General features: G+C 41.5%; 1 protein-coding gene across 1 annotated transcript in view; it reads left to right on the top strand.

Moving 5' to 3' along the window:
- Window positions 1-14,760, top strand: part of LOC143041151 (trypsin-1-like) — an 18,660-nt gene extending 3,900 nt beyond the window's left edge. The window contains exons 2-7 of the mRNA XM_076212956.1: window positions 5,330-5,378; window positions 5,952-6,114; window positions 7,493-7,701; window positions 8,743-8,948; window positions 9,608-9,677; window positions 10,275-14,760. Of these exons, the coding sequence (XP_076069071.1) occupies window positions 5,330-5,378; window positions 5,952-6,114; window positions 7,493-7,701; window positions 8,743-8,948; window positions 9,608-9,677; window positions 10,275-10,399 (822 nt within the window). The 3' untranslated portion in view covers window positions 10,400-14,760. The remainder of the gene's footprint in view (window positions 1-5,329; window positions 5,379-5,951; window positions 6,115-7,492; window positions 7,702-8,742; window positions 8,949-9,607; window positions 9,678-10,274) is intronic.
- Window positions 14,761-15,000: the final 240 nt, after the last annotated feature.

The raw sequence follows: 15,000 nt of genomic DNA, 5'->3' as shown, positions 1-15,000 counted from the left end.
AAGACTGGATAGAGTGAGAAATAATTGAGGTGGAGAGCGGGAATGGAAAGGGAGATGGGAGATAGGGTTGATGAAAGAGTATTGGGATGATTTGGACATATGGAAAGAATGAGTGAAGAAAGACTAGTAAAAGAGGTGTGGAAGGCAGAGGTGGAAGGAGTGAACATTTGGGGGCGACCAAGGATGAGATGGATGGATGGGGTGAAAGGGGCATTGGGAAAGAGGTGAATGTCTGTTGAGCAAGGAAGGGAGAGGCGGGGGGAGGGAGGTTAGGGAGTGGTTATGTGTAAATTACATTTTGACGCAGCCCGAAGGGATTTCTCCCCGTCTTCTCCTGTTCTGCATGAGGGGGCAGAGGGGGAGGGAGGTCGCCGATTAAATGAAGCGGCCTTGCTCTTGTGATTGTGCTGTGTCTTACTGCATTGCTTATGACTAGGCAAGGTAGTGGGCAGGATACAGGGATGACCCTTCATCCAGGAGGAGCTAAGATGGGAAGGGGGGGGAAGGATGGTGGAATGAGTGGATTATGTGGAGTGGGTGGATGCCTTTGACTTGGCTACCTTCCCTATCAATAATTACTATTATTTATATTATAATTAATATTATTATTATTATTATTATTATTATTATTATTATTATTATTATTATTATTATTATTATTATTATCATATTTCTTAAGAATAGAATTCTATATTTGCCGAAACAATTTTGTTTTGCTGAGTTACAATGAAATACTTGAAATTAAATATGAAATTTGTCATAAATTTGAAGTTGTTTTTTCACAAAAAAATTCAATTAAATCGACATTACAATGTGTGTTCACGTGTGTACGTGTGTGTGTGTGTGTGTGTGTGTGTGTGTGTGTGTGTGTGTACGTGTGTGTGTGTGTGTGTGTGTGTGTGTGTGTGTGTGTGTGTGTGTGTGTGTGTGTGTGTGTGTGTGTGTGTGTGTGTGTGTGTGTGTGTGTGTGTGTGCGTGTGTGCGTGTGTGAGGTCACAGCATGACCCATAGATCGGGCCAGATATATACGAGCTTTGAGCTCTCATTCGGGAGGGTAATATTAGCTCCCGATCACGAGACCAGCACGTGATCCAAGACAGTGGCTGTGAATCACATACTATTACCATTCCCTTGCTCAACGGGGGCATGAACGGCTTGCAGTGTCGGTGAAAGCTATTCTTTCAGGACCTCAAGCGTGGTACCCCGAAGCGCTGTCTACAAGCAAGACGTGTGTGTGTGTGTGTGTGTGTGTGTGTGTGTGTGTGTGTGTGTGTGTGTGTGTGTGTGTGTGTGTGTGTGTGTGTGTGTGTGTGTGTGTGTGTGTTAACCAGCAGTCAAGGTTCTTTATTAATTTACTTATGTCATGTTATTATATTTTTTTCTTTCGTAAATATAAAAAATTCTTAATGCTCTAATAACACCTTATCGTTTTCTTTTAATATATTCCTCTGCGTTTGTTTGCATGTAACTGAGTCATTGTTTTAGTATATATCATGTTTATTTTCATCAAATGTTCCTCCGACAATGTATTGACGTCATGTCGCTTTGACATAACAACTTTGTTTGCATAGATAATATTTTTATTCATCAATATTCAGCAGAATGTAAAAGTAAAAGTGTAGTGTTTTAATACTATTGTATTGACCTTAGAATTTTCCTTGATTCAGTGTTTGATTCTCGCGAGGGGGAAAAAGTGAAATAATCTGTATATCTACTTTTGTACGTAGGTGAAGAAAGTGTACTCTTGAATTCTTATTTTTTTTTTATTCTAAGAATTTAAGAGTACCTCTGTGTGTGTGTGTGCACTTATGCCAAAAGAAACATAAGGGATTTATAACAAAACAAGAGAAAGAAGAAAAATAACTTATAAAACATTCGAAACAAAACAAAAATGTTGAAAATTAAACAACCTCTGCAACAAATATGTTTTTCCTCCTTTCGCATTGACGGAGAAAGTGTTGGGACGTCTAGGGAACTCGCTTCGCGTCGCTTCGCTTAGCTAAGCATTACTTCGTATCGCGTATCGCATTGCATCGCTTAAATATTATTTTATCTGATTTTGTTTACTCTGGTCTTATTTTTGTTTTATTTATCTTATATTTGGCCTAATAATCTAGTTATGTTTGTCTTAAATTTTATTTTATATTGTCCTTTACAGAACTAAAATTTTATATTCTTTCGCTCTTTGATGTGGTTTTGATACAGAAAATGTGTAAATAAAAATCGTATAAAAAGTGACGAGATGATTTTTGTAACTACGCAATAGATTCATTAATTTGGCGTTTTTAAGTAAGATGATGACGCCAAATTGTGTTTGCCCTCACTCGACCGCGCGACTTGACGTCATCGCCCGGTGCGACGCTACCAAACCGCAACTGACCGCAAAAGTCTCCCCTATATAGCATTTCGTAAAACGCACGTTTGCTCGCATTTATAATTTTTGCATCATGCAATCATATCCCTCGTTTAGCAACACATTTCCTAATTCGGCATTGCGATAATGATATACTCTTATGTAGCTAAATTATATTTGTGAATATTTGATATAGATATCAGGATATATATATATATATATATATATATATATATATATATATATATTATATATATATATATATATATAATATATATATAGAACTGTTCTTACTCCACTACAAAATAAATATTTCATAGAAATATTGAGTTGCATATATGATAACTCAATATATACATATATGAATAAACGGAAATATGATAATATTTAAGTGGTAGATAAACAAACAAACAAATAAATAAATACATGAACAACAAATTAATAAGTAAATGAACACCAACAAATGCTTTAAAGTTTAGATGATATAACTGATTACCCAAGATGTCAGTGACTAATATGACTAGACCACAGCGTAATTAAGCTGTTGCCGAGTCTGGCCACCAGGAAGCGACTTACGCGCTCGACATGACGTCACATCCACGACGATTACGTCACTGTCGAATCGTTTGAAAATAAACAGACAATGACTAACGATGTGTATCATTACTTGTGGGCCATTGGCTGGCTAGACATTTTTTTTATTTTTCTTAGATATGTTTTATATTATCTTGTGGGCAATGTTTCCTCCTCTTCCTTCCTCTCCCCCCCCCCTCTTTCACCCTCCTACTCATTTCCTTCCTCCTCAGCATAGCTCTTCTTCCCGCATATTATAAATAGGTAAACACACACACACACACACACACACACACACACACACACACACACACACACACACACACACACACACACACACACACACACACACACACACACACACACACACACACACACACACGCTCGCGCGCGCGAATAAGGTTTGGAAGTGGAATCAGAAATGGGAAGTGGATGGACTTCAATTCTAAGAAGTGTAGCGTAATGGAGTTTGGAAAAAGTAAAAATAGAATATCAGGACAATATAAAATTGGTACTAAGGAGGTAAAGAAAGTGTGATCTGAAAAAAAGATTTGGGAGTAATTATCTCAAACGAATTGTCCTCTGATAAACAAATAAACAAAAATTTCGGAGAATCCTACAACTTGCTAAGATCAATAAAAGTGGCATTTACATATTTGGACGAAGAAATTATTAAAAAAAAATATTGGTCACACTGATAAGGCCTAGACTAGAATATGCGGCGATATTGTGGTCACCCAGTACAAAAAAGAATATAAAGAAAATAGAAAGAATCCAGAGAGCAGCCACAAAAATGGCTCCTGCACTTTCAAACTTGTCACATGAGGAGAGGATGGCTGAATTGGAGTTACCGACTCTGGAGCAAAGAAAAGAGGCGAACTACTGCACATCTACAGAATGATGAATGGCACAGAAATACTCGATAGAGAGGACTTTCTAAACTGGGACAAGAGAAACACAAGAGGACATGGAAAGAAACTCAAAAAGGATAGTTATAGAAGAGATCTGAAGAAGAACGGTTTTCCCCATAGAGTGGTGGACACTTGGAACAAACAGAACGAAACAATTGTGTGTGCAAAAACCATTCACGAATTTAAGAGTAAATTAGACACTGCGAGATACAAAGGCGGGACACCACGAGCGTAGCTCCCCTTCCCGTAAAATACAAATAGGTAAATACAACTAGGTAAGTACACACACACACACACACACACACACACACACACACACACACACACACACACACACACACACACACGCACACGCACACATATTCGCTGGCGTAGTGGTTAGATTTCCCGGGCGCCACTACGGCAGTCCAGGTTCGAATCACCCCCAGGCCTGAAATAATTTCAGTATTCGCTGCGCTGCGAGTCGTTACTCCAACTGTCGTGGGCGGGGAGTTGGGTGTGTGTGTGCGTGTAAAGTCACAGCATTACCCATAGATCGGTCATATATGAGCTTTGAGCTCTGTTCCGGGAGGGAAATAGCTGTCGACCACGAGTCCAACACGTGATCCAAGACCGTGATGGTGAAACACACACACACACACACACACACACACACACACACACACACACACACACACTCTCACACACACACACACACACACACACACACACACACACACACAATCATACATAAAATGCTCAAGGGAGACAGTAAAGTTTTAACTAACCGTCTACTCCGTGAGTGGAATCTATTTATTTCTGACTGAAATAGTAATTATTATGTTCGCGATCTGTAAAGAAATGCCGCCAATTTTAAAGTGCTGGCTAGGCTTATTGTTATATATGAGCTCTGAGCTCTCTTTCGGGAGGGAAATAGCTGTTGATCACGAGACCAACACGTGATCCAAGACCATGGAGAATCATACACACATGCATACATACATGCATGCATACATACATCCATATATACATACATGCATGATTGAAAATATATATAAAGGTGGGATAGCGATACCGAGAGTAATACTGGATAAAATATGTATAGATTGTTACAAGCCTAAGCGCCAACTGAGACGCAGGTGACACAGGCGACGCAGCACAGGGCAAAGGCAGATTTCCTGTTGCTGAATTCAAGTAGTACACTCTGAACTTCTCTCTCTCACTCTCTCTCTCTCTCTCATTTGAAATGCTGAAGATGTGGGTTCATCTGGAAGTACTTCAAGTGAGAGAGAGAGAAGTTCAGAGTGTACTACTTCCATTCAGCAACAGGAAGTCTGCCTGCGTCACAGTTCACGTTCAGGCTAACACTGGTTTTATCCCAAACCAAAAGAGAAAGACAAATGAAACAGATAAACAAGTAAACGAAGAAATTAATGAGTAGAAATTGTTGAGAAGACGTTTTGGAAGCGTCTTTCTAATTGTGATTTTTCTTCTTCTCCTGCCTTCGTGACAGCCCAAAAGGAACAAAGCCAAGCAGCAACCCATCTGCAGCTGTCAATACAGTAAGTACACTCGGCCTTCTTTTGTTCTATTTTGCTAATGGAAATTCATTAATCATCTATCATTATTATTATTGTTATTATTATTTTCTAGTTATCTATTTTATTATTTGTTATTCGTATTTTATTTTGTATTACTTATTCATCCTTTTTATAAGAGTTATGAGAACATTCTGTGAGTTTTCCGCGTGGATTCATCTATTACGTTCTTGAGAGAGACAGACAGACAGACCCCCGTAAAGAAATGCAGCAATACTGTATCAACGTTGAGGATATTTGCACTAGAAAAAATATATATAATATGAATAATATTAATAATGGTGATGATTTTGTGATGATGACGTTATTGGTGAAAGTGATGATGATGACAATGATGACGATATTGACGATGATATTTTGATATTGGTGCTGGTGCTGATGATGATAATAATATTGATGCTATTTTGAAATTGCTGCTGCTGCTGCTGATGATGATGATTGATGACGATGAGGATAATGATGCTGATATTGCCATTAACAATGATGATGATTAATTGCTTACCATCCTCCCACCACCTCCTCCTCCTCCCCCTCCAGAGTGCGGGATGCCAAACCGGTCTGGTCGGGTCGTAGGTGGATCGGAAACGGCCCGTTCTGAGTACCCTTGGATGGCGTCGCTGTCGTACCGCGGCAAACTGTACTGCGGAGCCTCCCTCGTCAACAACAAGTACCTGGTCACTGCCGCCCACTGCATCGAGGGGTGAGGAGGAACAGACGACACCGTTCGTCACGTCTTGCACCGTTGACACACGTCATCCGATTTACACCATCTTTCAGATTTACAACATTTACACGACTCACCAGATTTACCTCACCGATTTACCTGAGTTGCCAAATTGACCAGTTTTACACAATTTGACACATTTAGCCAATTTACCCAACTTAGATACTTTACCTGATTGTCCCCAATTTACACAATTTACGTCAGACTTGAAATACCCATTTCACCATATTTGGCCAATTTAACCGATTTAGCCACTTTACCTGAGTAATCCAAATTACGTCAGACTTAATATTACTTGATTTGCATAATTTATTGTTTCCAGGATTTCCCCATTTTACCTAATCAACCTGATTGAGCTGACTTGCCCCCAATTACCTGATTCACATAATTTACACGATTTCTTTGCCTGAATCACATTAAAATCAAACACCAGTAATTAACACTGTTAACATTGAAATGTGATTAATTGATACTACCACTTTAACATCACAATTTTAACATTAAATTTTTACTAACATCTTAGAATTAACATGTTAACATGAACATCACATTTACATAACATGACCATCTTACATCATGTTAACATCTTATTGACATAGGCGTTGATATGAACATGTTAACATGGCCATTTTATTATGCTAACATAGCAATCTTATCATGTTAGCTTAATTTGTTGTTACCATTAATATAGGGCCGCGCGCTAGCCCAGTGGATAACGAGTCGAACTCCTTCCCAGGTGGTCGTGAGTTCGATTTCCGGGCCCCGCTATGGGCTGTGTCGCGCTGGCTCCCGACAGCTCTGGCCAGGCGGGGAGGTGACCCAACGCGGGCATAAAGGGTTCATCCCACTGGGCTAATATCCTTCCCACATCCTACCTCTAAAAGTCCATTTTAATAACTAGAATGTGACTTCGCTTACACAAATCTAGAATTCTCTAAGAGCATTTCAACAGTCGGCAATTTGCATTTATTATTCCGAACTATGTGTTCTTGTCATTATTTGCACTTCATGCACATTGATTCATTGCCAAATAAAGTCTATCTATCTATCTATCTATCTATCTAACATTCGTCTAGATTTACAATCGCTTAGTTCATCGTTCAATTTTGATGACGGAAAGATAATTTGATATTTGAAGATTTGAAAATTTGAATTTTGTAACCGAAGTCGTTTTTACTCCAACGAACTCTCAACGGTCGGGGCTGCTGGTGAAGCCCGCGGAAGCTTCCTTGAGAAACCCAACGGCTCACCGCAACTGACAGTGCTGCACCCTACCATGGGTGCCTCACCTCCCAGTGCGTGGGAGTGGGACGCTATTTCTTTTCATTTTTTCAACGTTGACATAAACCCACAGGGTTAACAAAGACCGGGTGGAGATTGTCCTGGGGGCCCACAACATGACGGACCCAACAGACCCCCGGAGGCAACGCCGGGCCGTCTCCCAGTGGTGGGCTCACAAGGGCTTCAACAGAAAGACGTACAACAACGACATCGGGATCATTCTCCTGGACAAGGCAGTCAGCCTCACCAACTTCGTCAGGCCTGTCTGCCTCCCAAAGAAAGGTGGGTCTCCCAACCTCTCTCCCTCTCTCTCTCTTTCTCTTTTCGATTTGGCTTCTTGTGTTCTCTGTTTCTGTCTGTCTGGCTGTCTCTCTCGCCCCACCTCTGTTGTTTTACTTTCTATTTTTAGTTTTTAGTTCTCGTTCTGTCCTTCTCTTTCGACGACTTGACTTCTTCTTATGTTCTGTTTCTGTCTGACTCTCTCTCTCTCTCGCGCGCGCGCGGTCTTTTACTCGCTTTTTCGTTCGTTTGCTCTCTATGCTCATCTTCAGCTTCTTCGTATGATCTACTTCTTGGCTTTTTCGCATGCTCATTCACTTAGTTTTGGGTACGAATCCCGCACCGCCCCCCCATTCCCAGAAGCGACGGTTGCCTGCCCCAACAGTCCAAGTGCATAGTAGGGCTTCGGCCGCAGCTATTCAGCGCCTCCTGGTGTAGTAAGCTCCTTGCCAACACAAGAAGACAAGTGACAAGATTGTCAGAGACCATGAGGCCTGCACCAGGTAGTTCCATGTCCCTGACCACCTTTTACTCCAATGCATAAAATTTTCTTTTTAAAACAACAAATTATTGTTTCAGCACTCAGGGCATGATTACTAAGTCTATTCCATTTGTTAACCACTTTGTTGGTGAACCAGTTTTTGCCTCTTACTTCCTTCTCAAAACGCCCCTGGCCACATATTCAAGATTCTCGTCAAATTTTGTAAATTTCAAAAGCTTGACGACTTCGGTTACAGTGCTCTAGAGTTCCCGAAGGACAGTTCTACAATGTGTCTAATGTTCGTCTAGGTTTAACATCTCTTAGTGTGTCATTCAGATTCTCAGTATATGACGCAAATGTCTTTTGACTTTTGGAGATAAAAAAAATAAGATATTGGAACCCAAGTCTTTTCTCCTCGAACGAATTCACTCGAGTCGCGTTTGTGACGACAGAAGCTTTGAACCTAAACTGATCAGATTCAAATCCATCACCACAAGTCCTGCCCCTGCTGGCTGTCCTCTGCCGCTCCGCCCTTCTCGTACTGACTCAACCTCTTCCGACAGAAAACCGGAGCTACGTCGGCGAGATGGGGACCGTGACGGGTTGGGGCCGGACCAAGGAGAGCGGCAAATCCAGCCCCATCCTGAGGAACGTCCAGGTGCCCATCATCACCAACGAGGAGTGCAAGAAGAAGAACTACCGACCGGACGAAATCATGTCGAACATGATGTGTGCCGGGTACGACGAGGGGAAGATCGACGCTTGTCAGGTCAGTTGCGAAGAGAACTTTCTCTGGGCAAAGGTTGGGGAGAGGGGAGTGGGAGAGTGGAGGGGGGGGGAAGTTGGGGAGGCAGGGGGAGGGGCAGGGGGAGGGGGGAGGTGAAGGGAGAGGTTGGAGGAAGGGGAGGGTAAGTTTCTCCATTAACTTACATCATCGGTGATGGTGATGATGGTGATGAACATGCATAGATGTGGTCACATACTTTACTCTCATGAACATACTATACATACACGAGTGCACACACGTAAATACACACATATCCACCTTTGATATATTTATTTTTGATATAGATGATCTTCTCACATAATTTGCCCGTGTCCTCGATATACATATGAAGGTGGTGGCGGTGATCGCCTTTTGTTTGTTTTTCAAATGTCCAAATGTCAAATGATTCTTGAGAAGCTGAAGTACGAACTAAGAGGAATTAATTAACTTAGCTTACAAATGTCGGACACAAAATTGCTGAGGGGTTCTTAGTCCAGACTATTATTGTAGCCCAAGTCGTTGCTACCCAAACCTAGTAGCAAAAGCAAGTAGCATGCTAGCCTGCCTAGTGTGCCGCCACCTGTATATTCCAGGTTGAATTTGAATGTTGATAAGGTCGAAAGTGACGTTGTCCGTACACAAGATTTTGATCTTCATTGCAGGGTGACAGTGGCGGTCCTCTTCTGTTTGAGAACAAACTCGACGGTGGGAAAAGCCAAATCGACATCATTGGTACGTGGCATTGTTGACCTCTGAAGTCTCTACGTTTGTGTACATTTAAAGCTGATGTCTGTCAAGTCGTTCTGAAATTATTATTGTCTGTTTGTTATTGGTATATCATGAATTGCTCACGTCATGTTTATTATTGTTATGTTAGACACAGAACAAGGAGTCTTGTTGTCGTTCCCTAGATCGGAGGTTTTCAAAGTGGGGGTCGTGACCCCCTACTTTGAGGGAGATCCTGCAAACCCTCATCCTTCACCCTCCTCTTCATCCCAAGTGTGTGTGTGTGTGTGTGTGTGTGTGTGTGTGTGTGTGTGTGTGTGTAGGTGTGTGTGTGTGTGTGTGTGTGTGTGTGTGTGTGTGTGTGTGTGTGTGTGTGTGTGTGTGTGTGTGAATCATTATTGCTCACAGGTATTTTATTCATTTGGTCACCTCACCCAGAAGGATGTTCGCTGGCCGAACAGGCTTGAGCGTCGCTGCTTGCGGCGGAGGTCGAGATGACGGCAGTTCGAACCTGCCGCCAGTGCGATATTAGACCGATTCATTTTTTTATGGAGTTGTTTCACGTAGATCTAATTCTTTTTCTTTTCTTTCCTTTCGTGCCAGGCATTGTTTCGTGGGGTCTTGGCTGCGCCCGGTCCGGCTACCCTGGCGTGTACTGCCGCATCAGTTACTACCGCGACTTCATCGACGAGCACATCAAGGACGGGTGCTTCTGCCCCAGGGACTGAGCCAGCTTCCCCCGGGAGCCCTTCCCCCTCGCCACCCCGTGGGGTGAAGAAAAAGGAGATTTTTCGTACCTCTGCTACCAAGGAGTCTTGACAGTAACCTCACCTCCCTGCCAACGAGTTTCTGGTGAGACAGGTCGTTAGTGCTGGCTTGTAAACATTTCTCGTGTTTACAGGAGTAGGTGGATGTTTGGATATATTACTCTTGTCCTTGTTTGTGTGCGTGTTGTGCTTGTTTGATTATAATAGTATTTACCCGTGTGTGTGTGTGTGTGTGTGTGTGTGCGATTCATAACCTGTAATCGTAGATCATTGTGTGAGTACGTGTGTTATTATTGTAAACGTTGTGAAAGCAAAGTTAACGTAATGTGAAAGCATAAATATGCACTAGATGATCTCAAAATGCTTATTTGTGCACAGTTGTTCCAGTCCGCATAATCGACTAAAGCGACCCCATGCACTATCGGTAGCATTGTTCGATAATCCGGAATCCACAATACTGTTGACAATGTAGGCATGATATTGATGTAGGCGTGAAAGTAATATTGAGTCAGTAGATTATCAATAATATGGACTGCCTCTTCGCCTGGGCTAAATTTCGATATCTTGGGCGAAATCGCAAAAATAGAATTCTTTCATAATAGGTCCCCCCCCCAACCGCATCGGAACAGCCGTTGTGAATTTGAAAAAAAAAAACATGAAGACGACTTTGTTTACAGTATTCAAGACTTTCCTTGGGGAGGAATTCTATCTTTGCTGGTATAGGCCTTATCACACTGGTCTATTTTTCCTCCGACTGTTGGAGCAAATGTGCAGCTCTCGGGAAGGAGTCTGATATGCTGGAGGAAAATTCGAAGTCAAACGACATTCCGTGTAAATTGTTGAGGAAACAATTTGGTTTACTATTGTGCTTTTACGGCGATAAACGTGCCGATTAATTCGAGGTTGGAGGAGAAATGTTTTACGGCGATAAACTTGCTGGAGGTGGGCGGTACCGCCGATTAATTCGAGGTTGGAGGAGAAATAGCCCCCCCAGTGTGATAACGCCTTAACTCCGATGCTAAATTCGTTAGTTCGTAAGTTCAAACTTGACGTGATATTAGTGATTAGAATATAACCAATTATTTATTTTGAATGAAGATTTTATCTTTCCATGATGAAGGAGAACCCAACCACACTGCCTTTTTATATATTTACAATTTTCTTTCGTCGGTATTCGAACGCCATATTTGTGTTTACTTCGACTTGGTACCACCATCTTGTTCGAAATATGGAAGAGCGACACAAAACACTCCATTGAAATCATAAAACACTGATTTCTATTTTGGGAACTAGAAAACTGATATTGATAGATTATTATTAATGAAAAATTGTGGAATACTGTATTTGAACGCAATATTTTGATCTTATTCAGTGTTTCCACCCGAAATATGGCAGAACTACACAAAATACCTGACAAAAACATCTCTGATTTCTATCTTTGGAACTAGAACTGATATTGATAAATCATTCTTCATGCAGAATTGTGGAACAATGCATTTGAACGCAATCGTAATTATAAAACTGATTCCTATACATTGGAACTAGAAAATTGTTACCGATAATATTGTTAATGTAAAATTGTTTAGATTCCCTTTCGCAATTTTGGTCTAGCATCTAACATGTAAAATTGTTTCGATTCCCTTTCGCAATTTTGATCTAGCATCTAACACTGAGCGGTGCCTGTCTTAGCAAGAAATAGAAGGTTCCAAAGATTATTTCCTGTTTAGAAGGCCGTCCACGGTAACTTACAGAAAACGTAATCATTCAGCCCCGTCCACCATATCAACATCCTACAGTGTCTGCAGACATAAGCGAGAATATTATTCTTGATGAAGGACCCGGCGCCTTTGTCTGGTGGATACCGTGTCAAACTCGGGAGCAGGCGGTCGTGAGTTCGATTCCCAGGACCCACTGCGGGCTTCCCGCGATGGTGCCCGACAACCCTAGTCAGGCGGGGAGGTGACCCAAACATAAAAAACAGCGGCTCGCCGCAACTGCCAGGGCTTTTCCCTACCATGGGTTTCTCGCTCGGCGAGTCTTATGTCTGCAGCTACTGTGTTTGTGTTCTTTGTTGTGTGGACTGGAGTATACACCCACACCTATATTACCAAACCTTTAAGTGATAGATAACATTTCCACAGTTTGGCCTACCTACCTTCACAAGGAGTCATAACTCGGTGAATTCAACATTAGAACTATTTATATATATATACATATATATTTTTAAAGTGTATATTTCTCTCCTGTTGCACGCAGGAACAAGATATGTGGATGTACATACCCAAGTCCAAGTTTTTTCCGACTAAAATGTACTTTGAATAGAACCCAATTCACGCACTGCATGGCAACGCCGTTGCCATTTCTGAATAACATTAGAAATGGCTAGAATGTTTCGTATGATCCTTACTGTAGCTGACAAGAGAGACTTGGACATTCTTCTTGACCAGTGTGTGGTCGAAAACAAAAAAAAATTACTGACGAAATCTTGACAACCGCACACTACATTTTCTAAACCACTAAATGATACACAATTTGAGAAGTCAAAAACATGCTGTCACGTGACTTACAGGTATCACATTTGGTTTTCAAGTATAGCAAACCTAATAGATTGGGGAACACTGATCCGACAACCCATATGGATGCATAAAATAGTTCTATGGAAGAACTCAAGTCACAAAACATTGGAGACATCAACAAAGAAGTGGCCGAGCCTGCACCAAGGTCCTCTTGCGTTCCCCAACTTATAATTAGGTCAGTTGTATTCAAGCTAACGTTATAATAGGACCTCATTGTGTTGACAATTACTACCATTGTCATCAGATCTAACCTGTGCAGATGCTTTTTTTTTCTGTATCGCCATCTGAATTGTCCCCTTTCGCACACCCCCTTCTTCATAGTTTATCTCGTGTTACTTGCTTTGTCTAGTGCAGTGCTAATAAACACCAGTAATTAATGTCACTTACACTATTATGAACATTTACTTTCATCACCGCGAGTGTTGCTATTCTTCGTCGTCGCTGATTCCTATATCAGACTACTAGACAGCTGCATGCCCGACCCCCTGACGTCCATCCCTCCGAATCCACTCACCGCTGCGAGCGGTGATGCGGCCACCAGCCGTACCGGGTGTTCCTCTGGGGGACGGCGGGGCTGCTCGGCCAGACAGTCTAGGGAACGACAACACCAACAAAAATTATATTTTGGGACTGACAAAGCAGTCGACTCCATTAGAGGCCCGCAGGTGGTTGGATTTCCGGGTGGTAAGGAGAACCAGCTGGCTGGTCAGACTTATGGAAAAGAAGCAGGGCACGTACCGGTTTGTAGGTGTAACTAAAAGAAAAAAAATTACAGCCTCGTTGACACGTGGATGGGGCTAGTTTAGTAGCCGCTAGTGCTGAAAGCGACTTGTCAACTCGCCCTCTACTTGACCCATGTGAACGGAGAGTTAGTCCACTTGCCTCCAAGCTAACCTAGTGTCAAGACTTACTTGCCCTTAGGGAAGTTGACTTGCAGCTCGAACTAGCGCCAGCGGCGACTCAACTAGCCCCTCCTTCGTGTCAGCGAGGCTACAAAACAAAGGTCTTTGTGAAATTACATATTCATTATTAGAGCACTGTAATTATACAAAAGCACTTTGCTTGAAATTTATTTCCTCTAGTAGTTGGTTACTTCTGCATTCTTAAACACAAGTCACAGCGTTTCTTTTTTTTACATGTAATAGTTTGTAGACAATTTGACACAAGACGGATCTACGAACAGCGGCAAACACAAAATCACCCAAAATCTTACTTGCACGTGTCGTCAGGAAAACTGGTTGTCTCTTTGTAATTATTTTGGAAAAAATAATCTGGAGCAGTTTTAACATTGTAGTAAATGTCCAAAATTAATATACAATGAAATTTCTTTGCTGACATTATTTTTTTGTAATAAATACCATTTGAAGATGAAGTACAACGTTTTGCTTGCTGAAGCCTTTTCAAGTAGCTTGAACAATCACTACAAGGCTTCGTCTTCTAATGTTATTCTGTCAAGACTCTCAGTAGATGCCATCTTTAAACATGTTTTGACATCACTGATGAAAAATGTAACGCATTTATAAATCACAACTAATACTAGTGGGAGCAGAAGGAATATATAGGAAAACCGTCAACAGTCTTTTCCTTTTGCTCTGACTGTGGTATTTGTTACGTTTTGATGTATTCGACAACTATTACACATGTTGCACAAAATGCCCAACCACCCACCTAAATGCACCACAAACTTGTACTCTAAGAAAAACATAAAAAAAAAGAATGCTGGTCACTCTTTTATGATATCTAGTCTGCCAAATAAATATATTATGTATCTAATTTCTTTTTATTATTAACTTTATTCCTGCGTAACATCCATGTTTGGAGAGTCGGGGGCGATCATCCTAAGGTTTGTTTACATCACGACGGCATCTCGTACGCCGTCTCAACCAGTTGCATGAAACCGATCGCAACGGAGGCCTACACTCTGTGAAAGCAGTATTCCCTGTACGTTTGCCCAGTAGCAATCAGGTACCTGCATTTCTGAAATAA

The sequence above is a fragment of the Oratosquilla oratoria genome, chromosome 30, assembly GCF_046742065.1.
Source record: "Oratosquilla oratoria isolate Oo_2021 chromosome 30, ASM4674206v1, whole genome shotgun sequence".
NCBI classification, from domain to species: domain Eukaryota; kingdom Metazoa; phylum Arthropoda; class Malacostraca; order Stomatopoda; family Squillidae; genus Oratosquilla; species Oratosquilla oratoria.
The sequence above is the reverse complement of the archived record's forward strand: the minus strand, read 5'-3'. Positions and strand labels throughout refer to the sequence as shown.